This window comes from Ciconia boyciana, chromosome 19, assembly GCF_034638445.1.
Source record: "Ciconia boyciana chromosome 19, ASM3463844v1, whole genome shotgun sequence".
Lineage (NCBI taxonomy): Eukaryota > Metazoa > Chordata > Aves > Ciconiiformes > Ciconiidae > Ciconia > Ciconia boyciana.
Genome location: NC_132952.1, coordinates 807,853 through 833,918, shown reverse-complemented (window position 1 = coordinate 833,918; position 26,066 = coordinate 807,853). Strand labels below are relative to the sequence as shown.

At 51.9% G+C, this 26,066-nt stretch overlaps 3 protein-coding genes across 6 annotated transcripts; 1 reads left to right on the top strand and 2 right to left on the bottom strand.

Annotated features, from left to right (window-relative positions):
• The first annotated feature begins 725 nt into the window (after nt 1-725).
• On the top strand, nt 726-10,963 carry YBX1 (Y-box binding protein 1). 3 transcript variants are annotated; one of them, XM_072883961.1, is made up of 8 exons: nt 726-1,046; nt 1,400-1,463; nt 5,023-5,056; nt 7,333-7,422; nt 7,646-7,948; nt 8,324-8,406; nt 8,501-8,778; nt 10,588-10,963. In XM_072883961.1, exons 1-7 carry the CDS (start codon nt 890-892, stop codon nt 8,745-8,747), a joined length of 978 nt encoding a protein of 325 aa, XP_072740062.1. In that variant the 5' UTR covers nt 726-889; the 3' UTR covers nt 8,748-8,778; nt 10,588-10,963. The 3 variants fall into 3 exon arrangements, with proteins under 3 accessions (XP_072740062.1, XP_072740063.1, XP_072740061.1); XM_072883962.1 differs by having other exon boundaries at nt 727-1,046; nt 8,513-8,778; nt 10,583-10,963; XM_072883960.1 differs by having other exon boundaries at nt 727-1,046; nt 10,583-10,963.
• Nucleotides 10,964-13,406: 2,443 nt separating this feature from the next.
• Nucleotides 13,407-16,184, bottom strand: LOC140661573 (claudin-16-like). The gene is made up of 5 exons (XM_072883969.1): nt 16,071-16,184; nt 15,645-15,747; nt 14,443-14,607; nt 14,099-14,290; nt 13,407-13,498 (listed from the first exon to the last, which is right to left on the bottom strand). Exons 1-5 carry the CDS (start codon nt 16,182-16,184, stop codon nt 13,407-13,409), a joined length of 666 nt encoding a protein of 221 aa, XP_072740070.1.
• Nucleotides 16,185-20,711: 4,527 nt separating this feature from the next.
• On the bottom strand, nt 20,712-24,768 carry CLDN19 (claudin 19). Of its 2 annotated transcripts, none has more exons than XM_072883968.1 (5): nt 24,518-24,768; nt 23,389-23,553; nt 23,069-23,156; nt 22,459-22,605; nt 20,712-21,550 (listed from the first exon to the last, which is right to left on the bottom strand). In XM_072883968.1, the coding sequence occupies exons 1-5, from the start codon at nt 24,738-24,740 to the stop codon at nt 21,529-21,531; spliced, it is 645 nt and encodes a 214-aa protein (XP_072740069.1). In that variant the 5' UTR covers nt 24,741-24,768; the 3' UTR covers nt 20,712-21,528. The 2 variants fall into 2 exon arrangements, with proteins under 2 accessions (XP_072740069.1, XP_072740067.1); XM_072883966.1 differs by having other exon boundaries at nt 20,712-21,088.
• Between the last annotated feature and the right edge of the window lie 1,298 nt (nt 24,769-26,066).

Sequence of the window (26,066 nt, the reverse complement as noted above, 5' to 3'; positions counted from 1 at the left end):
GCAGCCCTCCCCGCAGCACGCCGTTTCTCCGGAGGCGATTACACTGCTTGAACTGCACGTAATTACGTATTTCAAGCAGCTCCGCCATGTCTCCAGGTCCGTCATTTCCCCCCGTTAATTAACGCCCCCAGGCTCCCTCCTTCTGATTATTATTTTTATTAATGGGAGCCGCGCGCCCCGGAGGAGCGCTCGGGCTGCACCCAGCCCCTGTAACGGGGCCGGAGGCGGGGGCCACCCGCACGATCGTTCTGCCCCGTGTTTTTAAAGCGAGGGGAAACGCCGCCAGCGCGTCCGTTGGGCCGAGTACCGGGGCTGGGGCTCATCGGGGGTGAAAGGGATGGAGAGGCCCCGGGGGGGCCGCGGTGCTCCGGGGGCGGGCGGGGACGGAGCGGCTGCGGGCGCCGCCGCCGCCGCCGCCACATGGCCGCGCGCACTTCCCCGGTCGGGCCCGTTGGGGGCGGGAGCGGCTGCGGCGGCCAATCAGGACGCGGGGGCGGGGACTCCGGGTAGGCCGGTAAAAAAAGCGAGCCTGGCAGCCGCTGCCGGAGCAGCCAATGGGCGCACGTTCCCGAGGAAAGGCAGGTGCCGCCACCAGTAGGCGTTCCGCGAGGGGCGGTGGCCGGGAGGGGAAGAGCCAATGGGCTCGCTGGCCGCTTAACGGGCGGCCCGAGCGGCGAATAGCGTCGCGCGCGGGCGGGGCGCGCGGGGTGGCTAGCCGGTGCGGGCCGCCATTGTGGCCAGTTCGATCGGTATCGGGAGCGGAGAGCGGAGCTCAGCGAGCCCGGAGCAGGGAGCAGCCCCCCCACGGCCGGCCTCAGTCACCATCACACCGCGGGAGGCGGCGCAAACAGCCAGTCACCACCACCGTCCGCACCGAACAGCCGCCGCCATGAGCAGCGAGGCCGAGACCCAGCCGCCCGCCGCCCCCGTCCCCGCGGCGGCCCCCGCCGCCCCCGCCGACTCCAAGCCTAACGGCGGGACCGGGAACGGGGGCAGCGGCCTGGCCTCGGCGGCGCCTCCCGCCGGCGGGGACAAGAAGGTCATCGGTGAGGGGAGGGGGGGTCCGCGGCGGTTGGGAGGCCTCGGCGGCGGCGCGAGCTTCTCCCCCCCCCCCCCCCCCCCCGCCATCGTTGAGGGGCGGCGCGCGCCGCCTCCTCCGCCTCCCCCCGTGCGCGCGCGCCCCCTCGCTCGCGCCCGCGGCGGCCGTTGGGCGCCCTCCTCCTCCTCCTCCTCCTCCTCCTCCCGCGCGCGCCGCCGGGCCCCGCGTGTCGGCGGGTGGGGGCGGGGCGGCTCAAAATGTCCGCCACGCGGGGCCTTTGTGTGCGCCGCCCCGCCACGTGCCGCCCTGACGCCGCCGCCTCTCTCCTCTCGCTCCTCTCCCTCTCTCCCCTTCCCTCAGCAACGAAGGTTTTGGGAACAGTGAAATGGTTCAACGTGAGGAACGGTTACGGCTTCATCAACAGGTGAGGGCCCGGCGGCGGCGGCGGCGGCTGCTCCCCCCCGCCACGGGGAGCAGCGGGGAGCGGGCTGGGGGCGGGGGCGGCCTGCGCTCGGGCCTTGCAGACGTTGGACCCGAGATCAAGTGCGCTTCTGGGTGACACGTGCTGCCGGGAGCGGGGCGGGTGGCTGCGGTGGCTGCTCGCTCTGGGGCGGCAGGGCGATGCCTTTGTCACCCCTGTCACCTTATACGTGGTGGCACTTGGCAGAAGAACCCGGTAAGATGTGTCCTACCTCCGTCCCCGGATCTCCTCCCCCGTCGGTTTTTATTGGGTTGGTTTTTTAGTACTTGAATCTTGGCCTTGCTCTCTTAGTGAATTTACTTCTTACGTTAAGATTTTTTTTCTTTATGCTGGTTTGGGTTTTTGTGGGGGTTTTTTTGCTCTTAAGGGTATAGAAGTCTGCTGGCTGTTAGCACACACAAAATATTTGTTTAAACTCTTGCGTGAAGTTCAGTCACATCAATGCAAGCAAAAACCGCTTTGAGCGCTTGGTAGTTAAAAGCACACTCTCTTGAGGAAACCCTAAACGTGCGGGAAAACGAGCAAAATTCAGATTTCTGTTCTGTCGCAAGACTGGAGTGTGTAAAGGGGTCTCAAGAAACAAGTGTCTAGAAGAGTCTTTTTATGGCAGTAGTTGGTTTTAAAGAAAAATTTGAACGCTTAGAGTTGTGTAAATACTTAAAACAGGCATATCCGTGAAGCTATCCAGTAGTAGAGGAGTCCTGGAATTGCTCTGCAAACCAGTTCAAATGTAGATACTGCTGCTTTTATTGGGCCTTGTATTTAGGTTTGTTTTAAATGTTGCTTTTTTTTTTTAACTGTCTGTTACCTTATGACCCAATCTTAAGTGTCTGCCAGGCTCCTTAATTGGTCTTGCGTCTGCAACTTTTAAAACTGGACTCTTGAGTCTGCCCAGTTTGCATTCTTCATGTAGGTTTTAATGTTAAATGTCGTGTAGTCGTCAGTGCTGTAAGCTTGAGCGTCTTTGGCTTTTGTAAACGCGTATAAAGTCATAGGCCACAAACTCTACCTCTAGGGAAGGCTTTTTTCCTGTTTCCCTCAGTAGTGGAAATGCTCGGTGATGCGAGTCAAGCCAGGAAGCAACAGCAGCTAGTTAAGACATCCGAATGGCTTCCCCAGTCATTAATTTGGCAGCTGTTTAATCCCTGAGGTTGCCATTTTTAATGAGAAACCCAGCGTGATCTCATGTTATCAAGAGATTAGAGCCGCAGCCTGGGAACTGAACTGGAGGACATTTCCTCAACTCTGGAATCTCTCTGGCTTGCTACAAGGGAAACTTTGCGGGAGCTGCTGCCCTTGCTTGTCTTTGCTTCAGCTGGGTCTGCTTGCAGCTAAAATTAGCTTTGGAGCTAAAATTTAGCTTTACTGTAGGTGCACGTTAACTTCAAGTATTTCCTGTGTTCTTTTAATGTTAAAAGTGCATTTCTATTCCAAAATATTAGTTTGAATTCAGAGTATCTGTCAATTGTTTCTCACAGTTGTCAACATAATAAATGGATGTGTGGGCCACTGACTTGGTCCTCTTACCATAATTGGAGCTGCACACTGATATCTGCTCTGTATTTAGTGCTCTGCTGGAGTTAACAGTGATGTTTTCTTAATCTCTCTGCTTGTCTGATGCCCTTTTTTTTTTTTATTTTGGGTGTTAAAGGTGTTGAGGGGAGAATCATTTAGTGCAAAAGTAAGCCAAAGGGCTTCAGAAAGGGGCTTTCACAAAGAAAGCTTGAAATGTTACAAGAGAAGGTGATGGCTATTACTAGTACATCATCCAGGCAGCAGCAGGCTTGCTGCTTCTAGATGTGCTTGCTGGAAAACACCATCAGGAATCACATGGCAGGCACTGGGCTTCAAAATTGACCAGTACATTTTTTAACTAACTGTGTATACACCTTGAGCTCACTCTGTGTAACTGAGTCATTTGTTGATCTAAAACTCCAGTGTTCTCGTAAGTGGAAACTGCATTTTCAAAAAGACTTTGAAAACAAGCAGCTGATATGGTTGTCCAAAACCAAACTTGCGCAAGAGCATTGAGCATCCACGCTTGCAGAGCATAGACGATGAGCACTTCCTACCACCATTTTTCAGTGGAGAGTGAAGGAAGGTGCTAAGCTTCCCTCCCACCCCCCAAAAACCTGTTACTGGGCTCTTCTGCAGGTTTTCAGCTTTTGGAGCCTCTGGTAAGAGACCTTGCATTGCTAAGAAAAAAGTATTTAGGCTCGGGCTTTGCAAGGGCTTCTGGATGCTGCTTTGTGGGGCCTTGGAGATAAGCTGCCTCATGATGATCAGACCGGCTCTGCTTTGTGTGCCTTTTGACTACTTTTTTCTAGTAACCTTTGAGGCTCATAGGCATCAATTCTATGAGGAAACAAGGTGACTTATTTTTACTGGTGCTGTCTGACAGAATAGCCATAGCTCGGATTGAGTTTTTGGAAAAGTCTTAATTGTCATCATCCTCATGTTTTAAAGCCAGTGGTGAGGAACACTTGGCTTTATCTTTAAAAAAATATCTTTATTCTGTTACCCACACCTGTAAGCTCTCTAGTTCTGAGCACATTTTCACACAAGCTTGCTTTGCGATGTCTCTAACCAGTCATTCTAGGAAATAAAAACCACTTTGCTATTCATTCAAAGCGTTCCACAGACTAATGAAACTAATACTGCAGCGAGGTTCAGTTGGTATGATGCGAGCTTGGATGTATGGCTGTAAGTTTGTTATGAGTGGTGGAAATGGCACGTACAGCGCTTAAAACAGCGTGGAGGCTGTTTCGGCTGTGCTGCTTAATTGCTGAACAGAAACTTTTCTGACTTCAGTTGGTACCATATTGTGGTTGTCCAGCCTCGCTCAGCCTGGTAATTGCGGAAACTGTGTCATGATCACACTGAAGGATGCTTTTGGATGCTTGTAGGTACGGACTTGAGCTGTTTTCTGTTTCTTGTGAGGGGAGAAACCCAAGCTTTTCACTCTGTGTGCTCACAAACGCGACTTGAATAACCCTACTGCCTTCAGTGATCAGCTAGTGTTGTTACTTCTTAAATGAAGGAGACATTGAGGCTGAGAGGATGTAACTCTGGAGAGATCACGTAAGGCTTGAATGGTGATATCATAGCTTGTTTCAAAGACTATGATAGCCGATCTCCCACACAGACCCCCGTCAGAAATGGTCGACTGGTTGCTGTCAGGTGTTTTTTCTTCAAGCATCTCCATCAGTGGGATGTCTCCACAGAGGGCTGTGCAGGAGGGAGGAGGAATGCTTTCACATGCAACTTACTGGACTTCAGCCTGTGCTCTGGACCTTGCATAGGCTACCTGACAATCTCTTCACTTCAAGCAGCAAGCTAGTAGGGGACTAGTTGAGAGTAGGTTGAGGAGCAAGGCTGACGCTAAAAGCTAGTTGTCTTGACGGTTCCCTGCTTTGTCCCCTCCCCAAACAACTGAATTTGTAAACTGGGCTAATTTAGTGTGCGTTTCATACATGAATTTCAATTACCTGTTGTCTTGCAGGAATGACACCAAGGAAGATGTGTTTGTCCATCAGGTAAGACTTCCTTGAAACTGAAACATGCTACCTCTCTGAAACTTGCTGTGCATGACCTGTGTAAGTAGGATTGAAGTTGTGAGGGAGCCTCACGTTTTCCAAGAACTGTTACTGGAACACAAACAACTGTTTCTCACTATTGGATTGCAAGTAGAGCCTGCTTGTGCTGGGAGTTTTTGCATATCCACATACATCCATCATGAGGACATGAGATACGTGGGTGGAGCAGGCTGATACTGTACAGTGATGAGGATTGCACTCTCTGCAAGTATGCGCTGTTGGCTTGGGGATAACTGTTTGAGTCCAGTTAAGTTGCCTTGTGGATTCATATAGTTGTTAGTAAGCATATGGAAATAAGGTTAAATGAGAAGCTTGCAGCAGGGAGAGAAATTAATTGGGCTGTAATAGGGATTAAGTGCTAGTGAAGATTTTTTTTTTAGGCAAAACTTTCATGGAATTTATGGCTCCAGGCTTTCAATGAAAGCCTGAAAACATTTTAATAGGTACTTTTTCAATTAAGCAGATACATACACTTAAATATTATCTCTGGGGAGCACATAAACCTCTGGAAACTAGACTAGAGTGAGACTGCACACAACACCTGTGGTTTATTTAATGGAGCAGGTTGGCCTTAGTTTAGTCCTTTGTGTCTGACTTGTAAGTGTCTCTGATCAGCTCTGTTTTTTACCCTGTCTGTCTTAGGATCTCTTGTTGTGAAGCAGCCCACAAAGAGTTCTTAGTGGAGCATGGCTTACTTCTGCCATTTAGGAGCCCATGGAGCGTTCTTTGTTTCGAGTTAGGGATATACTGCTGATGTTGTAAACAAAGGGAAGAAAAAGTAACCCCCGGAAAGTGTTTTGACTTGAATTTGATTTGCCATCTCTCAGCTTCTTGCTTGTGCTATGTCTGAACTGCCTGCTAGTAAAATGTGGAGGCATTTGTTTATAAAAGGTTATTCTGTAACGGGCAGTGGAGAAAGGCCAAGCGACTCTACTGTGTTTCTGTGTACCGAGGCAGGAATATATACCCCGAAGGAAAGCTTTCAGACTTTATTACTCGATTTGCAAGCAGGGTAACCTGTAAGTGACCTTGACTTACAAGCCAGATTTCAGGACTTCTCATGTAACTACTGTCTATGTTTCTAAAAGCACAGTTTGGCAGTGAGTTGTTTTAATGTAATAATTTTCATGATAAAATAGTTTTAGGGGACTAATCTGGAAGAGATCAGCTTGTTTTAGGAGTTACAGCTGTGTTATGCTTTTTCCCATCCCTGTTGTCAAGCTTGGGTCTCATGAAGAGCTGTTACACTCAGCTACTGTTGTAATAAGGTTTCCTGTCTTTCCCTAAAACCACTGCTTTATAGGCTGAGACTCGTGGACATGTTTTTCCACAGATTTTGTTCCATTTAGGGAAAAACATCTAGTCATTCTGTTGCTGGTATTGTTTGTAAAGTTGTTACTCGTATTGCTGTTCAGTTAAAAGTGTTTGATAAGCAGAGTGTGGCTGAGAGCGGTGCATATTGCGTATTAACTCATCTGTCAAAAATTTAATCCACTGCTGAATAGCACAGAAAATTCAGTGTTTTCTAGTCATGTCATTTAACACGCAGATGCAGATACAAAGGCTTGTCTGGTGCTGACACCTTGGAAGGGCTAATCCTTGGTGTGTAATACACAGCTAGAGTAGATTTGTGATTAATTGGTAAATACCGTGGCTGAAGCGATGGCATTGGAAGCCTCAGAGAAAGAAACCTCTTCATTTACGGTCATCGATGTGTTTATATAGCTTGGGACAGCCTCATGCCCGTGTAGGCTACTGCACGCTGCGGTGGTGTGGGAAATGGTAGAGGGCTGGAAATCTGAGTGTATGATTGGAAAGGCTTATATATTGGTGTATATACTTCAGAGGAATGTATAAATACTATGGGGGTGTTTAGTGCTAAACTCCGGTTAGGAATACTTTGGCCAGTGTCTATTGGGGGGTTGGTTTGTTTGTTTTCAACCCGCTTTTTCAGCTAGCAGGCAGCATGTTGACAGATGTTTCTAGTCAGCTGTTACACATTTCAGGTGGGCCAGAACTATAGTAATACAGGTAAATTTTATGGCTTCCTGGATTTTCAGTGTTTTAATTGCTTTTTCAGGAATACAGGTCTTTCTCCTAAGAGATTAAATAATCAAATTCCTTAATCTTTTAAAAAAAAAAAAAGTCTTCAGATATGCCAAGTAGTGTTCTCATGCTGTGCCTGTAAATGTAATTCTGCAATGTTATGTTGTTAGACTGCCATAAAGAAGAATAACCCCAGGAAGTACCTCCGCAGCGTAGGAGATGGAGAGACCGTGGAGTTTGATGTGGTTGAGGGAGAAAAGGTAAACGCATCTCTCGGGTGTTAAAGTATGCACAGAAAACTTGGTCTGCAGGCTTTGGTGTGGTGCCTGTGGTTTGAGTCAATGCCTGATGACATCCAAGGCGGTGAATGTTTTCATTACTTTACAATGTGGATGTAAATCGTTGCTCAGTACTGAATTATATTATGCTGTGACTGATTCAGTGCTGACTGTTTCCCTACCTAACGCTATCCCTGCTCTTTAGGGTGCGGAGGCAGCTAATGTTACAGGTCCTGGTGGAGTTCCAGTGCAAGGCAGTAAATACGCAGCAGACCGTAACCATTACAGACGATATCCACGTCGTAGGGGTCCTCCACGCAACTACCAGCAAAACTACCAGAATAGTGAGAGTGGGGAAAAGAACGAAGGAGCAGAGAACATACCAGAAGGTCAAGCCCAGCAACGCCGTCCCTATCGCAGGCGGCGGTACCCACCTTACTATATGCGTAGGCCCTACGGGCGTCGACCACAATATTCCAACCCTCCCGTGCAGGGAGAGATAGTGGAGGTAACATTTGCTTAAAGTGTGATGCTAAACTGGCTTGATCGCTTTGGAGCGGGGTGATGGGACACAGCTTTTTGCCACTTTTTGTAGGTACTTCAAGATGGTTTTGGTAAATGTCGATAAGCTGAAGGTCTTAATGTTAACCTTTTAAAAAACAGTGTGTTTGAATTTACGGTAACTTCCTATAGATTAACTGGAAGAATCTCAAATTCTAGTGGTGCGTATTCCCGTGCCCTAGGACCTCTGCCCACCTTGTTGGATGCCTCAGACTTAACGTGACAGCCCCCCTTACAGCCATCTTCATCGCGGCTTGACTAGTTGTGGCGTTAATAGGCTTTTGCATGTGGCTAAGACGGTTTGTTGCCTAATGTCTTCCAGGGTGCTGACAACCAGGGTGCAGGAGAACAAGGCAGACCAGTCAGGCAGAACATGTATCGAGGTTATAGACCACGATTTCGCAGGTATGCTGCAGATCAACTTTTTTTTTTAAACCTTGCCTTTTAGCAACAGAGACAGAACATGGCGATGGTCAGATGCTGCATTGTTAAAGCATAGCTTGACTTTCAGGGGTCCTCCTCGTCAAAGACAGCCTAGAGAGGATGGGAACGAAGAAGATAAAGAGAACCAAGGGGATGAGACCCAAAGTCAGCAGCCACCTCAACGTCGGTACCGTCGTAACTTCAACTACCGACGCAGACGCCCAGAGAACCCTAAACCACAAGATGGCAAAGAGACGAAGACAGCCGAACCACCAGCTGAGAACACGTCCGCTCCCGAGGCCGAGCAGGGCGGGGCTGAGTAAATACCGGCTTACCATCTCTACCATCATCCGGGTGCGTGTCTGGAGGTTCTTGAGGATACGATTTGATGACTGACTTTTTTCTTTTGATGCTTTCCTTTAATTTTTGCCTTAAAAGGTTTGAACTAGTCTTGCTCGTGCGTGTTGTAACCAAACTGGCTGCGCTTGTGAGCATGCTCACTAATATCTGCAAAACCAAACTGTGAGACTTTGCTGTACAAATGCTGATTAATTGGGAGGACTCGGTTACCACGCTTTAATTTTCATTGATGGAGTCACTGCCTAGAGTACTGTCAGTCTTAAATCTTGGCTGTGCTCAGTAGTTCAGGCTTATGGCGGTCTTTGTCCACCCAGAAATAGTAATTCCAGCAGTGCTGGTATAGCAACTTGAAAGTCGCTGGGAGAAACAGGTACTGGGACTTACTCGGCTTTCATCACTCGGCCAAAAGGGAAGTGAATAGCGTTAAGACCTCTAGGCATTCATTTCTAGAAAGTTGGCGCAGAATTTGCAGGAGTGTCTCAGTAGCAGCTTTTTATCTAAACAAAAAAGTGCTGGAAAAACTGGTAGAGATGGTTCTTCTTATGGAGCACCCCAGGTGCCTGTGGTTGAAGTCCTGCAGCGCTGGTGCGGCTCGCTGCTTGGGAGGATTGCCTAAAGGTTAATGTGACAACGTTGGTTTCGTTGCAAGGTGGACTGGCTGTGACTTGGCGCTTGTTTGGCGCTGTCTTCTGATGGGCAGTTTTGCTAATTTGAGAATATTTTCAGTGCTAGGTCTCTTTCTATTTGTTCTGCTTTTTTCCTGGCACCTTCCTTGTCTGTTCTTCCTCTCTCTTCCTGTGTATTTCCTCTCTCACCAGTGTTCATATCCCATTCCCATTGTGTCTTGCTCATCACTCGTTGCCTGGAGGGCAGGCAAATGGAAAGGCAGATTTAGGCTCTGGTGGGAGCGGTAATGAATGGTCACTTCAGTGGGAAGAACGGGGAATGCAGGAGCTGGGCGTGGGTGGTAGCTTGGCGTCATCAGCAGCCGCAGACCTCTCCCAGCTACGAGCGCTTAGGGACTCATTCTTCGAGGGCTGGGATGCTGCTGGATTCGTCGTGCAGGTGGATTACATGATAGCTCTTCAAGCCTCGCTGCAGTGTTCTGTGTGCTTGATGTGAACCTTTGTTTTATCCTGGTGTTCATCTTCATGGTTAACACCTGCTGGACAAATTCTTCATATCACGGGCTTCAGAGAAACCCCAAGGTGACGCTTGGTTGTTCTTCCTGTCTATTGATGGTATTGGAGAATATAAATTGTGGTTTCTGTGGTCTGGGCAGTGGCTTGCCGATGCCATGCTGCCTCTGTTGGTCACAGGTAGAAATCTGCTCTTCAGCCACCTTCTGAAGCTCTTCAGTTGTCCTTGTGCCTTCCCGGGGGTTGGCTCGGAGTTTACCAGCTCCGTTTCCAGACCCGATCCCACAGCGCAGGGCTGTGTGTGTCTGCAGGGCCTGATGGGAGCAGCTCTCCCCAGGAGGCTGTCACGGAACAGGCTGAAGCAGGAGGCCAGCGGGGGGAGAGGCGTAGATGGGATTCCTTTGTGTGTAAATTTAGCGTCTTGTCTTCCTGGAGTCCTTTGCCTTCGTTTTCCATGGAAGATGGCAGTTTTGGCCACTGAAAGTGGGCTGATGGTGGGAGTGTGGTGGGCTAATACAAGAGCTGTAGTTGGTGAGGGTTTTTTCTGTGTGTATGAGTTGGCTCAGTGAGAACTTGTGAATTGCAGGTGAGCCCTGGTAGACAAAACCCCTGTGTAACCCTCCGACACCTGCCTGATGATGCTTTTTTCTTTTTTTCAGTTTAGTCATCAAAGAAAAGACTTAAGAAATGAAGAAGAAAAGAAAATGAAATTCCAGCAATAAGAAATGAACAAAAGAATTGGAACTGAAGACCTTAAGTGCTTGCTTTTTGCTGTTGACCAGATTACTAGAACTATCTGCATTATCTATGCAGCATGGGGTTTTTATTATTTTTACGTAAAGAAGTCTCCTTTTGGAAACGATAAACACGTTTTTTAAAAGCCTGTTTTTTCTCAATATACCTTTAAAGGTTTTTAAATTGTTTCATATCTGGTCAAGTTGAGATTTTTAAGAACCTCATTTTTAATTTGTATGAAATAATACACCTGATTTTTTCAAGTCAAACTGCAAGCATCTGTTAATAAAGGTCTTAAAGAATTACCTTGTGTGCTTGGTTGTTTTAAACCCACTTTTGTATGAAAGGTTTTAAGTGTTCATAAAGGTTTGGGAAGAAATGACTGCTTTATTTCTTCAGCATACAGGGTGTTGGGGTAAAATGCAAAAAAATTAGTGTAAAAAAAAAAAAAGTAATTGAGCCCCACTGCAAATGGTTGGAAAGGCTCTCAGGGTGCGGAGGGGAGGTGCTTGGTGTCAGTCCGGTGCGTTTCCAAGAGCTGTTTGCTGGAGCAGCTCAGCCACGTCCCTGCTGGGATACGGCCGTCACAAAACTGAGGTGGTGTGAGGGTGCTTAAAGGAAAAACAAGCCCCAAGACTTGTCATCGGAGGTGTGCAGAGCACAGCTGCTCTTGAGTTCCTCCAGCACAGATGCGATGTCTTCAGAGCTGAGTCACTGCAAGAGTTGCTGGTGTCTCGCTCCTGGTGTGCGGGAAGGGGAATCTGGGCAAAACCAGGGGAAAATGCAGGTTCCCAGCCGGGTTTGAAATCCAGAGCCTCCAACAGCAGCCTCGTGCGTGCACGGGCTTGGCTTAGCTGTCACACTCGGCTCCGTGTGGGTGCTTCGCCTCTGGAGTGGCAGGCGTTGGAGAACCCAGACAGCTGCCTGGAAGCCTTTTCCTGTGGCGACAGGCTCCTGGTGTCCCCGCGGTGACTACCGGCAGTCTGCTGTCACACGGGGGGTGAAGGAGCACAGAAACTGAGCTGCACCTTGCAGCAAAACCGGCTCTCGCTGCGCTTGGACTTCGGGGTGAGAGCCAGGTGAGTGTGGGGCTGCTCTGCCAGTGTCGGAGCTGTTTCCTCTCCTGGTTGCTGCTTGCTCAGCCTCACCCAGCCCCACAGCTCGTGGTGCTGTGCTCTAACAACACCAGTTACAAATTGCCAGTAACGAATGCGACTATCGTTGTCTGATGGCAGCTTTTGAGAGCTTTCCTTTCTATGCACTGAGCTCTGTGCTTGTATGGTGCAAATGTTTGCTCTTTTTAATTGTTTTCCTCTGTGCTCAAGAGCCAGCCAGGAACAGCCCCGTGCATTTAGGTTTTGCTTTCTCTGAATACCTTCTAACACGCTTCTGACTGCCCATCCTCTCTGTGTCGGCTGTAAGCTGTCCATCTTTTGGACCACAGACATCCTGCAGTTTAACAGCAAACTGTCAGTCATGCTCTTTATTTCTGTCACACAGCTTTAGTGATTGGATTTCCTCGTTTTTCATGTCCCTGGGGCATTGCTTTAACCTATGCTCATAATACTGACAGACTTGCTCCCACGCTGCAGGACACAGCGGTTGGCCTGTGGTGTTTGGGTGTAGCACCCAAAGTGGGAGCTGCAATAAAGCAAGAGGTTGGCTGCCTTTCAGCTTCGTGTGAGATTAGAAATGATGTCCCCATCTTCCCTGGGGACAGGTGGCTTGGGAGGACCCTTGCAACTCTTCTGGTTTGGGGGTGTAGGTGTTTCGCAGCCTGCCTAGCCTACAAAAGGGCTGCTGTGACTCTCTTCTGCACCTTTCTGATGCAGGGACTCTCTGTAGCCCTGCGGCAACGTCTGCTCAGGCCAGGGGCTTGGTTTGCTGCCTTTTGGGATCACAAAGCCCCTACCAGAGACCTTTCTGCCCAGCTGCCCTGCGCTGCGATGGTTTCTGTGCTAACCTTTGGGTGAGAAGTAAGGGATAAGGGCAAAGACTAAGCAGTCAGCAATTGCAGGGGGGTGGTTGCTGGTTTTGGGTTCTGGTTTGTTTTCATAATGGTTTGCGAGTGAAGAAGGATAATAATTCCCTTGGAAAACAGAATTCCCTTTTCGTGTGGACTTAAAAACCCAACTTTGCAGGTAGAACACCTCCATCTGGCTTCAGACTGACTCATCTCCTTGTGCCTGACATGTATGGCTACAGCGTTCCTCCACTGATAAGCCCATGATAACAATAAATGCTCCAGGCTACTAGCTTTACCCAGTTTTTAAACACAAACCTTGTGCTGCCAAATTTCTGAGTGCAGGGGTGGTTTCCAGCAGGCTGGTGCATGAGTGATCAGGGCCAGCAGCCATGTGGAGTCAGTGTTGCTCTGTGCAGAAAAGGCTTTCCACTAAATTCCTCCAAAGCAGCGGCTGAGCAATGTCGGAGGAGCTCCTTTGCCCTCAGTGTCCCAACAGCTTCCCTAGGGGACTTGGGGGCATCTTTTCTTAAAGCAACGCTTTTCTGGGGTTTATATTTGTGAAACCTGGTTGGAAGTGGGGGAAAAAGCCTCCTCAGTGGGTGACTTCTGCAGTACCCCTGCTTTTTTGCAGCCACTGATGCTACGGCTTGCGCAGACCCCGCAATTGGAGCCTTAAAGCAATCGCAGAGATGTCCCAGTATAGGCAATGGTGCTTTAATGGGGCCAGGCTGGGGGGGAGGGCATCCCACAGCGGGACCGGGTGCGGGGGGTGCTGCTGTCCATCACACGCGGGAGTCCATGGCGTACATCTTGCTGGTGGCCGTTCGGCCCCGGGGCTGGGGAAGCCTCTGGGGTTGCCAGCGGCTGCTGGGGTCTGCCAGGAAAGAGTTGGGGTTGTGTCATGGCCGGCAATAGCAGGGGGGCTCGGGGGGTGCCACAGCATGGGGACATGGCAGGAGAAATGAACCCAGACAGCCAGCGCTACGGGGTTGACTTCCCCCCAAGTCATAAGTTCCCCCCTGGGCATAAGGGCTGGAGATGATGTCTGGCAAGGCATCACCTGCCCCACGTCCCTGATGATGGGACGGTCAGATTTCCACCTGCACATCCTTGTGGCCACCAGCTCAGGCTTTGGCTGGCCACAGTGATACTGGTCCAGCATGGCCACTGCTTTGGGTAGATGTCAACACACCTTCACCAGCACCTCGAGGTCCCAGAGACGTGGATGGAGCATTTCTGCAGCCCCTCCATGCCCTTGTGGGACTTATGGGGTCCTCACTCAGCCCAGTCCTGCCTAGCATGACCCAGCCTCCCCAGCCAAGGTGCACGGGCCAGCTGCGAAGGGGTTCCCCTTGATTTGGCTGGACCCTGCAAGCAGTGCCCGCGCCTTCCGAGCTGGTCCTTCACCCCACATACAAACTTGCAGGGCAAAAAGCTACTTAAGGTGGGATGGGGTGGGACAGGGCAGACTGACCTGCACAGGCGTGGAGGCAGCAGGTCAGCAGGACGGATGCCACGAAGCAGCCCGTTGAGCCAGCCATCCCCAGCCAGCACGACCACCCGAAGTCGTAGTGGACTCCCAGGAATATATTGTGCGACACCAGCATGGCTCTCTCCACGTAGACGTCCACCGCGTACCACACAGAGCCCACAAGACCCAGGATGCCTAGGAGGAACAGGGCTGGTTAAGAAAGAGCTATACAGCCCCTCATGCTCACCAAGACCCCTCTGAGGGGGTGCCCCTAGCTCCCGGCATCTCCCCAGCTTCCCATGAGCCACAAGGTCCATCTGTCCCCCTGAGCTCTCCCAGCCACGCACTCCCAATGCTGAGGATAACGCCGGCCCCAAAGCACATCTTCAGTTTGACATGAGGCTCTTCCTTGAGGAACTTGATGCAGTCGAGCCCAAGGAGCAACGTAGCCAAAGCCAGGCCAGCCAGGAGGTCCGCTGTGATCAGCAGGGTCCGCGTCACCACGATCTTCACTGGGCAGGGAAGGAAAAAAAAACCCAGAAAAAGGACTGAGGAATGGTCAGAGGAACTGGTCTCCCCACTCCAGATTGCTGCCTGTGTCCCTGCTAGAGTCATCCAGCTCACCAGTGGGCATGTCCATAGGAGATATCTACATTGGGACCCACCACCCCAATGCCTGCCATGTGCTGTAGGCAAGGTGCTCACCAGGCTCATCTGAAACCTTGCAATAGGACTTAATAAGCCCGTTATTAGACCAGCTCAAGAAACCAAACAACTTAAGGTGCACCCGTCAGCACCTGGGATGTGGTCAACCTGCTCAAGACCTTCTTGCACAGGCTTGGACAGAAGATGCTGCTGTCCAGACTGTCTGTTTTTTCCTCCAAGTTGCGTAGCTGGAGTTTTGGGCAGCAAATGTCAACATACCAGTGAAAAATATGAGAGCTGGCACGGTTCACATCACCAGCTGTGTGCAATGTGACTTCTCCCTACAAAGCTTTTTCCCCAGAGCAGCGCAACAGCCCGACTTAGTCCATGCTGACTTCTTGTTCCTTTCTCCACTGCCCGAATCTGTGTTGTCCCATGTCATCACCCTGTATGAGGGTTCTTCTGTGCAGGGCCTGATGTGCCCTGTGCAGGCCAGGAGAAGTCTCCATACCACAAGATGACTGTCCACGAGCTGGGGACACAAGTCCTTGGCCAGTGGGAATGGTCCTCACCCCTGCATGCACCATCAATGGGGTTGCAAATCCCACCATGCAGTGGGGGGTAGGAGCTGCACCTGGGCTCTGTGTGCCAAAACACCTTTGTTGTGAGGTGGCACAGCTCATGGCCTCTCTCTCCTGCTTGGTGACCCCATGGCAGACCTGGCTGGCCCATGGGTTGCTGTGCAGGCCATGGTGATGGGGCAGGAGGCCAAGAGAAGCCCTGGGCCTGCATTGCTAACTGATGAAGGTCAGCCCTTTGCAACAAGAATCACCTTCTCGAAAAGGGAAGATGGAAAACTCTCAGCTGTGAACTTAAAAAATGCCTCCAGGCCATGCCAGCTTACCTGGATGGTCTGCCAAAATGGAGTCATACTGGTCACAGGTCCTGACCCCGTCCTGCATGTTGGTGACACACTCCCTCCAAAGCCCCCGGCATTTGTGACTTACCTGGAAGCAGGAGAAAGACACTCAAGCGAAAAGGACCAAAAAGCATCCCAGCTCCCCAGAGCAAGGCAGATCTTCAGGCTCTCACACCACAGCTGGACACATCCTGGTGGCTCCCTGCGCATGCCTTGCTCTCTGTCTCCTCCTTCTGCTCCAGCATTTCTTTATCTCTCTAATCCTCTAATCCTCCAACTCATGCAGAAAGCAGTGGGTTTGTCCCACCATGTCCCCTTTCCAAGCCCGTGGAGACATGGTGCAACCCCATGGATGTCAAGGTACCCACCTTGCTCCCAGCTGCTAACCTTGAAGATGGTTGCTCTGCTCACCTCCAAGCTGTCATCAGCGTTCACCATCCAGCAGTCAGTGCATGTGGCAAGGAGCAGGAAGAGGGTTGAGAGAAGAGCAAGACCAAACGCTGTCATCTGCAAGGCTGCGCTCATGGGGTTACCTGCAAGGGCACAGAGATGTCCTCCACCTCTGCTCTGGCCACTTCCTAGGTACCTGATCCACCAAGCACAAAGTGCCACCTAGGCCAGGGTGTCCTCTGGATCCCTATGAGTCATCTGGGACCCATCTCATGGTCCTCAGTGCTACCAAAATGCTCTAATACCCTCAGCTGAGGTTGGGCCACCACATTTGCAGGTAGACAGGGCCTTCAGAGATACATTAATTTTACAGTGGAAACACACCCATATTGTGTTGCTCTCTAGATCTCCTCTCTTCCAAATAGACCATCTGAGGTTGCCAACCATTAGTACTTGCCCTTTGGGAATCAAGAGCTGCTGGAAAACGTTGTCAGACAACTACTGTTGTCAAAGCCTGTGATCTGAGCATGTGTCTCCTGATAGCCTGAGGTTTTCTTGTTGCCTCCATCCCTGCATCCATGCGATTTGGTGGGAAGATCACCTGCCTTTTCTTGCTGCTTTTTGGAGAAAAGCAATGAAGGGTTGAAACATCCAGGCTGGAGCACAAGCAAGTGTCCCATGGAGATGTCCTAATCTCAAGCAGCAAGCCCAGAGAAAGCATCTCCCATTACGGAGGTGGATGATGGCTGCTGGGGCTTGATGTGGGTGCCCTTGGGTGCTGCCGAGGCTTTCCAAAGACCAGAGAGGATGTGACCGTCTGTTTTCCATCCTTGCCAGAGATGGAAGGACTTTGCAGAGAGGGGAGCTATGCCCAAGGTATGGAGCAGAGGACATCGTACCTCCACAGCCTGGCCGTGAATCCTGCTTTGCTGTGTTTTGCAACTCAAGATGCTAAATATTTTAGCGCCTGAAGTTGCAACCACTGCAACATCCCTTTGGGCAGAGGGGTTCCCATGAGTGGGTAATTAATGAGACCAGATGGGTCTCTGAGCTGCGTAGGTTAATTATTTTAGAGTGATGACTCTTCACCACGGCAGAGTTTGTGACTTTCAGCCAGATGCTGCCCACCCTGGCATGTCACAGGCTTCCCCACGGGGCAGAGGTGGGAAGGAGGGTGACGGTTCCCACAGCCTGTGTGCAAGATCTCCCACCACACCCCCTCTTGGGACGTCGCTGGGAGCAGAGGTACCACTCACCCCGTCTCTTTGAGCATTTCCATCAGCTTCACTCTGAGAGTGTATGTTATTAACAGGCAGCCTCTTAGACCCCAATTTACAATTTTTTTTTAAATTTCCCAGGCTCCCTTCTGAGCTCACTCTCCATAACCGCATTTTTTTCCACTAGACCCTGGCTGTTTTGGAGCCGTTGAAGAAAATCTGTTCAGCCATTTGAGTTATATGAGCAAGGAAAAAAAAAAGGAAAGAAAGAAATCCTTAACCCCAACAAAAACCAGCTCTGAACCCTGTTAGCAATAAAAAGGGGCTCGGGGGGGGAGCGTTACCTTCACCGCAGGCTCATCCTTACTGGGGTGGGATGATGGCAAAAGCTCTTTGTCGCCGATGACTGGGGCTGGGGACGTGGGTCTTGAAGGCTTTCAAGTGCTGATGGGATTTGATCCTGACCCACCTGATGGAGTCAGGGAAATGCAACGCCTGCCGGAGCCTGTGCTGGGCTATTTAAGGTTTTTCCAAGGCACGTCAGATGGGCTTTGTGCTCCAAGGTGTGATGGGCAGCCCTGTGGTTAAAATGGTAATAGGTTGGAAATGGAGCCTCCCCAAAAAAATATCACGTGGGGAGACCTGTGAGAACGTGCTGGGAACACTCCCTAGGTGGGGGACTCTGTGTCCCGGGCAAATATCCCACATTTTTTAATTAGACCTTTTAATTACTGCCTAGGAGTGAGTGGCCTAAGATATGTTGGGTCCCCAGGACTGGTGCAAGAGAGTCAGAGGGGTGGAGGTGGCCAGAGAAAGAAGCTAAAATGCAAGGAGTATAATTAAAAACCTTTGGCCAGGCTTGCAGCCAATAATTAAGACCCTTTTTTTTTTTTTCCCCATTAAGTGGAAAACAAGTGATAACCACTGCAGTGGTCATGGCTCAGATAATGTGCCTGGTCAGCCCCCGAGGAGGTTTTTGTGGCCCTGGAAAGTGGTACCTCAGCTGCCTGGCACTCGGAGCTGCCCTAAAAACCGCAGGTTTGTTCCCTGATCCCCTACTATTCAGAAAAAAAATCGCTTTTGTTCTTGCTTTCTTGCAAAGCATCGCGTTGCGGCATCCTCTGAGCATCCCTGGCATCAGCCGTGCCATAGCTCTCAGACATCGCTACACCCTTGTCTCCTAGACCCATGGAAAACCCACCTGTATTTCCATTTCAGGGGTTATATTTATATTTAAGAGATGCAACTTGGGTTTTTTTAGGTTTGGGTTTTTTTTTTTTTCCCCTCTAGATAATCCTCTGCAGCACTGAACTGCGGGGATTTTGGCAATGCACCAGGGTCTTGGCAAATCCTTGAGCTTCAGCCTTGCGGAGGCACCCAGGTGCTCGATGTGTGCGATTGCTGTGGCTTTATTTTGGGTTATCCTGTTTTCCTGGGATTTCGGCATGTGGCAGGTCCAACGCTTGGGCACGTAGTGGTGAATTAGTGCTGAAAACCTCCAGGAGGGTTTGTGTACCTTCATTTTCCAACATTTACAGCTCAGGAATTTATGGTACTTGGACATCCATGGTATAGGTAAAATTCTGGTGTGGCCCCAAGCAATACAAAACAGCAGCTTCATGCCCTGTTGACACCTATAAATAGGTTTATTTTTATTTTCTGCTCATCTAAACAGTCAGTTTATTATATATCAAACTAATCTGCCTTGTTGATTCTCAATTGAAACCTTTTGGGGGGTTGAAAAGATGCAGAGAGAGGGGCAGGTCTATCAGTGGTTGAATAATTAAGATCATTTCCCTGGTTAATGAAGGTGAAAATCAGATCTTGTGTCCCACTAGGTTTGTAAAACCCATATGTTAAAAAAATGGTGCCGACAGGAGACCCAAATCTTTGTGTTTTTAGCACACATTGTGCAGCATAAACCTGCTATGGCTGGAAGGGAAAAAAAAAAGAGATAAAGAAGTTTTCTTCGATGGGACCATCTCAAGAGGTGGAGACGACTCTGTAGATGTCGCTGGGGCAGACCAACAAATAAAAATGAATACAAATTAATAAAAAATAATAAAAATGAATAAAACCACCATCGAATAAAAACAGTCATGGCTCAGAGGCGTGAGAAAAGCCTCTCTGCGTGTGGACCGGCTGCAGGCCCCCGGCCAAGGGCAGCGCTGCCACAGAAACATCTTCGTGCTAAATATAACAAGGGGTGCTGAAATGGATTTTTAAGTTATTTTAATAATTTTATTTATTTTTTTAAGAAAAAAGGTGATCTTTTTCCCTACTCTATTATTTACGTGGAATTTCAGTGCCATGTCAATTTGGTGAGATTTGCTGCGATCTTGGCATTTGGGGTGGTCATTTTCCCTTTTCCCTCATTTCTGCCTATTTAAGAATGAATATTATTTCACAGGGTTTTGTATGCAAGCAAGAGGTATGACCAGAAACCTAAATGTTGTTCTTCATACCGGTTTTATTAAATAAAAGAAGTGTGTTGGAGGGGGGGGAAACCACGTTTTAGCTTGGATGCGATGTGGACGGAGGCAGATCCCACGTATCGCAGCGAGCCCGGCGTCCCATTCCCATATTTTATCCTGCTTTGCCCTGTGCAAAACACACAAGGGATTGTCCGGAGGACAGTGGGGGCCTTTATACCCCCGAACATGTTATCGCCGCTTAGCTATTTTCCCAACCCCCTCTCTTTGATGCGCTTCCAGCCCGGGTGCCCATCCCCAGGGAGCCCTTGAGTCACCCGTGGAGATGTCACGGGAGCCACCAAGGACCCCAAATCCCTGCTTTTGGAGATGGGATGGGGTGTATTTGTGGACTAGGTGCCACGGGCAGGATGAGGATGCTGAGATAAGACACTGGCCGTGCAAAAACCTGGATGGAAAGCATCATCCCCCAAGGAAAACCAGGCACTGCATCACTGGGGGGGGTCCTGCCCCTCCACGGGGAAAGCAAAAATCAGCTTAAATTAGCAAAGTGCCCAATTAGGCACAAGCCAGCTCTGAATTCACAGAAAATGGAAGAAAATAAGGGAGTGTCCAGTTTTGAGGGTCCATAAGAGGGGCAATAAGAGGAGGATGCTGGTGGCATTTCAGCCTTGGGAAGAGCCCTGCAGAAGGACCAAGTGGTGCCTGCAAGCACGAGATAGTGGGTGCAACCCTGCTGCATGGGACATCTGGGCTTTTCCATGGGTTTAGCCTTAAATTAAGCAACTTTTAAGGCCACATCCCCTCCTTCGAGAGTGACACATGCCAAAAGACTCAAGATATTTAGCTAGCACCTGCCCAGGAGGGCAAAAAACGTTCAGCATGGGGGAGAATCTCCTGCCTGGACCATGCTGCAGAAGTTGCTTCGGCCCAGCAAAAGAGCCCCTTGCATGGGACTGGCCCAGATTTGGAAGGGGGGAGAACAAAGAGACAGTTTTAGAAAGATGCCCATGATCGGAAATATTTTAATACCACTGAGTCACAATTTTTAGTACAAACAATCAGCAAAAAAATGCATTTAAAAATCCCAGCCGGTCCCATTCCCACGGCCATGCATCCCATAGAAAAGTTAATGCAATTTTATATTAAAAGAATAAAAACATTCTTCTACACAACACTGTGCTCTTGATATAAAAACGCCTTTTTGATTGATTTTTTTTTTTTTAAAGCATGAGTTGCCTTTTCAATCCTCACTGCAATAGCTTTTGGTGTGTATTTTTGGAGGGGAACCCCATAAGTCGGGTTCAGCCAGCCAAGCACCTGATGGATGAAGGCAGACTATAAGCACTGCTCTCCCCTGATGGGTGAAGAAGACATTTTTACAGGGGGTCTGCAATTTAAAAAAGAAAGAGGGCTGTTAGTCCTGCGTGAGAAAGAGAAATCACCCCCCACCCCGGCCTGAAATCACATTGCTTCCCCTCCAGCATGGACCAGGGCCCAAAGCAGTGCATGGGCATAAAGTAAAATAGAGGAAAATAAAATAACATAGAGGAAAAGAAAATTTACAAAATCAGCTACTTCAGCTAATTGGGATTAAAAAAATAATAATAATAAAAAATATATAATCAAGCTCTTTGGATCGTTTCCGCTGTTTTTTCCTGCAGGTTAGCTGGCATCGCACATGCAACATGGATGGACGGATGGAGATACGTGGGGCTTTGGGGGGATTTACGGGTGAAATTGGAGCTACAGCGTTTGCAGAGCAGTTAGTAGCGGTCGAGATGAGGTACAAGGAGGTGGAGGCAATTAGCACGTCGGCGTTTGAAGACTTCACCGCCCGCTCCAGGGGATCCTGTCGGGGGAAGAGGGATTTGGACACAGCAGGGAGGCATCAAAATTCACGGGTCTGTCCATCTGCTACCCGAAATAGCTGCGCTGGGCACCAAAAATAAAAACAAACCACTGCTTTGTGTTCAAAGCCCCCTTTTTGCCTGCTTTAATTTGCCCATGCCATTTATTCTTCTGCTTAACAAGGCCACATACTTGTGCCTGGTGAGAAATAAGCCCAGGGCAGATTTTAGCTGGCAGAGCTCAGCTGGAGCACCAGCAACCGGGTGGTTTCTAATTCCTCATCTGCTCGAATCAAGAATTAGTAATAATATAAAAAAATGTTGCTTTTGGGTAGCAATGAGGCGGGGGAACACTTGCACCCCAAAAGCATCCCTCTGCCAAAAGTGGGGCACGGGGATGCTCAAGCCCTGTGTTGGGCTGGGTCTGACAGAGGTGGGCAGCAGCTTCATCCCGGGAAAACCAAGCACCGGCTTCGCTCCCGGCGTGCTCCCAAAAACAGGATGCAGAGGGTGGGGGGTGGTCACAGCACAAAGCGCTTCTGTGCAGCACACCCCCGCGGGACCGGCATCGTGCCCCCGTGGGACCGGCATCGCCCCGCCGATGCCGTCGCTCCACAGACGGACGCGGTCCAGCCACCCACAGTCCCAGCCACCCCGCAGGGGCTGGGGGTGCCAACCCGCCTGGCTGGGGGGAGCCTGGCAATGATGGATATGGGAGCTATGACCCCCAAACCCTCCTATTTTAGAGGATGGTGCTGCAAATGGTGCTGAAACCTGGAAGATGAGGAGGAGAAAGGTCCCACGGGGCGTCCGGGGACCACGCGGGGTGGGAGCACCGCGGTCTTGCCTGTTTTTGGGAGGGGAGGGAGGCGCTGGGCAGCAGGAGGGCAGGGTTAGGGATCAGACGTACTCCCGAGCCGTGGAAGGCTGCGACTGCCGGTAGTACTGCTGTCCTCGCCGCTCCTTGGCGGGGCAGGAACAGCACAGGAGGGAGCCCCCCAGCACGGTGAGGCTGGCAGCCCCCCAGCCAACGAAGAGAGCCGAGCCGAATTCGTACCTGTGGTGAGAGAGAGCAGGGAGCATCAGGGAGGGGGGGCAGAAAAGGCAGAGGTGCAAACTGAGATGAGGACCCCATGGACACAAGGATGCTCGAAGCCCTGACGAGGCTACAGGCAATGTCGAGGCAGATGTTGGGTCTTCTTCTCTCTGGCCATCCCCATCTTTCACGTTGGCTGGATCCAGCTACTAGGTTTCCCCGTGCTTTAACCCTCCCTCGGGCTGAGACTCCACGTGAGCGTTCTTACTCTGTCCCAGCACAAAGTTGGCGGTGGTACTGACTAAAGCTTTGGCATCGGGGAGATCCGCAACAAGGCAGCTGTGGGGTGACATAGGTCCCACCCCGTGTGGCACATCTGCCTACGATCCCACGCGCTGCCAAAACCGGCAAGGGAAAGTGCTGTGGGAAGCGCAGGGACAAGCTGGGATTCAGATAAAGAGGATCCCCCAAGCCGGGCTCTTACCGGGCGTTGATGGGGACAGTGCTCTCTCTGAAGAACTCGTAGGTCACCTGTGTTGCGTATAAGGACACGGCAGCCAACGTGCACAGACCTGGACATAGAATCATAGAATCTTAGAATGGTTTGGATTGGAAGGGACCTTTAAAGGTCATTGAGTCCACCCCCCTGCAATGAGCAGAGACAACTTCAACTAGACATCAAACATTGAACATCAGTAACACCCAGTCCATCACCAAACTTCTCCCCTTCCTCCGTCAAACAGCTTTTAAAAGGTGTTTGAGTTTTTCTGCATCAGAGAGGTGCAACGGCTGGAGCTGCCTTACCGGAGAGGACAAAGAGGACACCTCCAGCAACAGCGATGCGGCTCTTAGTAACGGGATCCTCTTCGCCAACTTTGGTGCATTTCATGCCCACCACACTCACAATGATGCCGAAGAAGCCCAGGAGGAGAGAAATCACCATGAGAGCCCGGGAGGTCTGGATGTGAACTGCAAGGAAGGAGGGAGAAGAAAAGCTGCTCGCCAGCATGTGCTTTAGGCCACAGCTGGTCTCTCCGAAAGCAAGGTCACCTCCTCTCACGCTGGGGATGAACCTGTCCTTAACCCTGTCCTTGCTGCGTGGCTCCCGCGTCACCCCTTCCCCGCACGGCTGGTGGGGAGACCTCAGCTCAACTCGGGGTACGGCACCCATTGCCCTCCCTGACCTTCCTCCCCGCCACACTCATCCTTGCCACGGTTTCCTGGGCTGGGAAACGCCTTGCCCACAGCGGCACCACAGTCCCCAAATGCCACAAGGGTGACGCACAGCCCCGGGGCTTGTGATGTCCCCATGGGGTACTGTCGGTCCCCAAATGTGATGCCCACCCTGGAGCTCAATCCCACAGGGGTCAGGGGGGTCTCAGACACACAAAGGGGCCCAAATCCATGGGGCCAAGAGGGGCTCAGACCCTCCCACGGAGGGGAGGGGTGAGGCTTGGACCCACATTGTGGCTCAGATCAGTGGAGGGGTAAAGGGGGCTCAGACCCTTTTGAAGGGGGCTCAGGCGCATTAGAGCGGCTCAGACCCACGGCTGGGGGGGCTGTGCGAGAAGGGCTCAGACCTGCCGAGGACTCAGACCACTGCCGGGGCCAGGGGAGCTCAGACCCACGGGGGCAGTCAGACGTGGGGAGGGTACAGACCTGTTGGGGGGCGTTCAAACCCTTAGAGGGGCTCAGACCCATACGGGAGGGGGTCAAACCCACAGAGGGGCTCAGACCCATACGGGGGGGTGTCAGACCCATAAGAGGGGCTCAGACCCATGGAGGCGGGTCACACCCGCAGAGGGGCTCACACCCGCAGGGGGGCAAGGGCCGCTCACACACATAGGGGAGCTCAGACCCACGGGGGGGGGGGCCCTATCCCACGGAAGGAAGCGGGGCTCGTCCCCACGGGGCCCGCCCGCCCCGTACCCACCGTCGAGCGAGAGGAGCGAGTCGTGGAGGCGGCACTGGACCTGCCCGGTGCTCTGCGCGGCGCAGCTCATCCACAGCCCCTCGTGAAGCCCCACGGCCGTGATGATGGCGTCCCCGGCGTACGAGCTCTGCCTCCACTGCGGCAGCACGGCGGCCGCCAGCGCCGCCACCCACCCGCCCAGCGCCGCCAGGTACCCGGCCAGCTCCCGCGCCCCGCCGCCCATCGCCGCCGCCTCACGCCCGGCCGCGCCGCGCTCCCCGCCGCGGCCCCGCTCCCGCCCCTCCCGGCCACGCCCCGGGGAGATGGGGGGCCCCGGGAGGCGGGAACAGGCCATGGGGGGGGGGGGGCCCTGAGCGGGAGGGGGGGCTGTGGGGGATGCGGAGGGACCTGCGGGGGAGGGAGGGGGTGGGTCCGGGGGTGATTTAGGGTGCTGGGGGAGGTTTGGGTCCTGAGTGGGAGGTTTGGGGCCTGGGGGGGGGGATTTGGGATCCTGGGGTGGGGGAATTGGGGCCCGGGGAGGATTTGGGGCCGGGGGAGGATTTGGGTCCGAGGGGGAAAGATTTGGGTTGGGGTGGGGTGACGATTTGGGTCCTGAGTGGGAGATTTGGGGCCTGGGAAATTGGGATCCTGGGGTGGGGGGATCTGGGGCCCGGGGAGGATTTGGGGCCTGCAGGGGGAGGGTTTGGGGCCTGCGGGGGATAGATTTGGGACGGGGTGGGGTGAAGATTTGGGTCCTGGGTGGGAGATTTGGGGCCTGCGGGGGGGATAGATTTGGGACGGGGTGGGGTGAAGATTTGGGTCCTGGGTGGGAGATTTGGGGCCTAGGGGGAAGACTTGGGTCTTGGCGGGGAGAATTGGGGCATGGGGGGTATTTGGGTCTTAAGGGAGATGGGGACCCCCCAAGCAACAGTGGAGAGAGATGGGAAAATGGGGATCCCCAGGGGAGACAGGGAGGGGCGACGAGGGAGGACTAGGGGAGGGGAGCCCCCCCCCCATCGATTGCCCCTTGCACTCCTGCCATGGGCCGGGACCCCCCTTTCAGCCGCAGAGGCCCTGGGCTTAGCTCCAAAAATTCAGCACGGGAGCGAGAAAGGGGGCCATGCCCCCCACGCCGCCAGGCCTGACCCTCGCCTCTCTGCGGGGGGAATCCAGGCATGCCACCACGGCATCAACAAGAGCCGGCATTGACAGCAGCATCCCCCCGCAGGAGGGGGACACGGGGTGTGGGGGGACACACACGTGCCACCGCCCCGGTGACACCAAGCAAGTGGCAGCCCCAGGACCTGGCAATCGTTAACCGCCCCGGCCTCATCAGCAGTCTGCTCACGCGCTCGGCCGGCCGGGGTCAGACACCGGGATGGTGGGCAACCACCAGCGGGACCATCCATTCATCCTGGAGAAACCGTCCCCCAGAACCCCCCTTTCCCACCCCGAAGCTGAACGGGACCTGCCCTACGCCCTCTCCAAATATTATGGGGGTGCCCGGCTCCGGCAGCGTGGGGCAGGATTTATTTACTCACATTCCCCAGATGGTTATGGTAATGGCCGG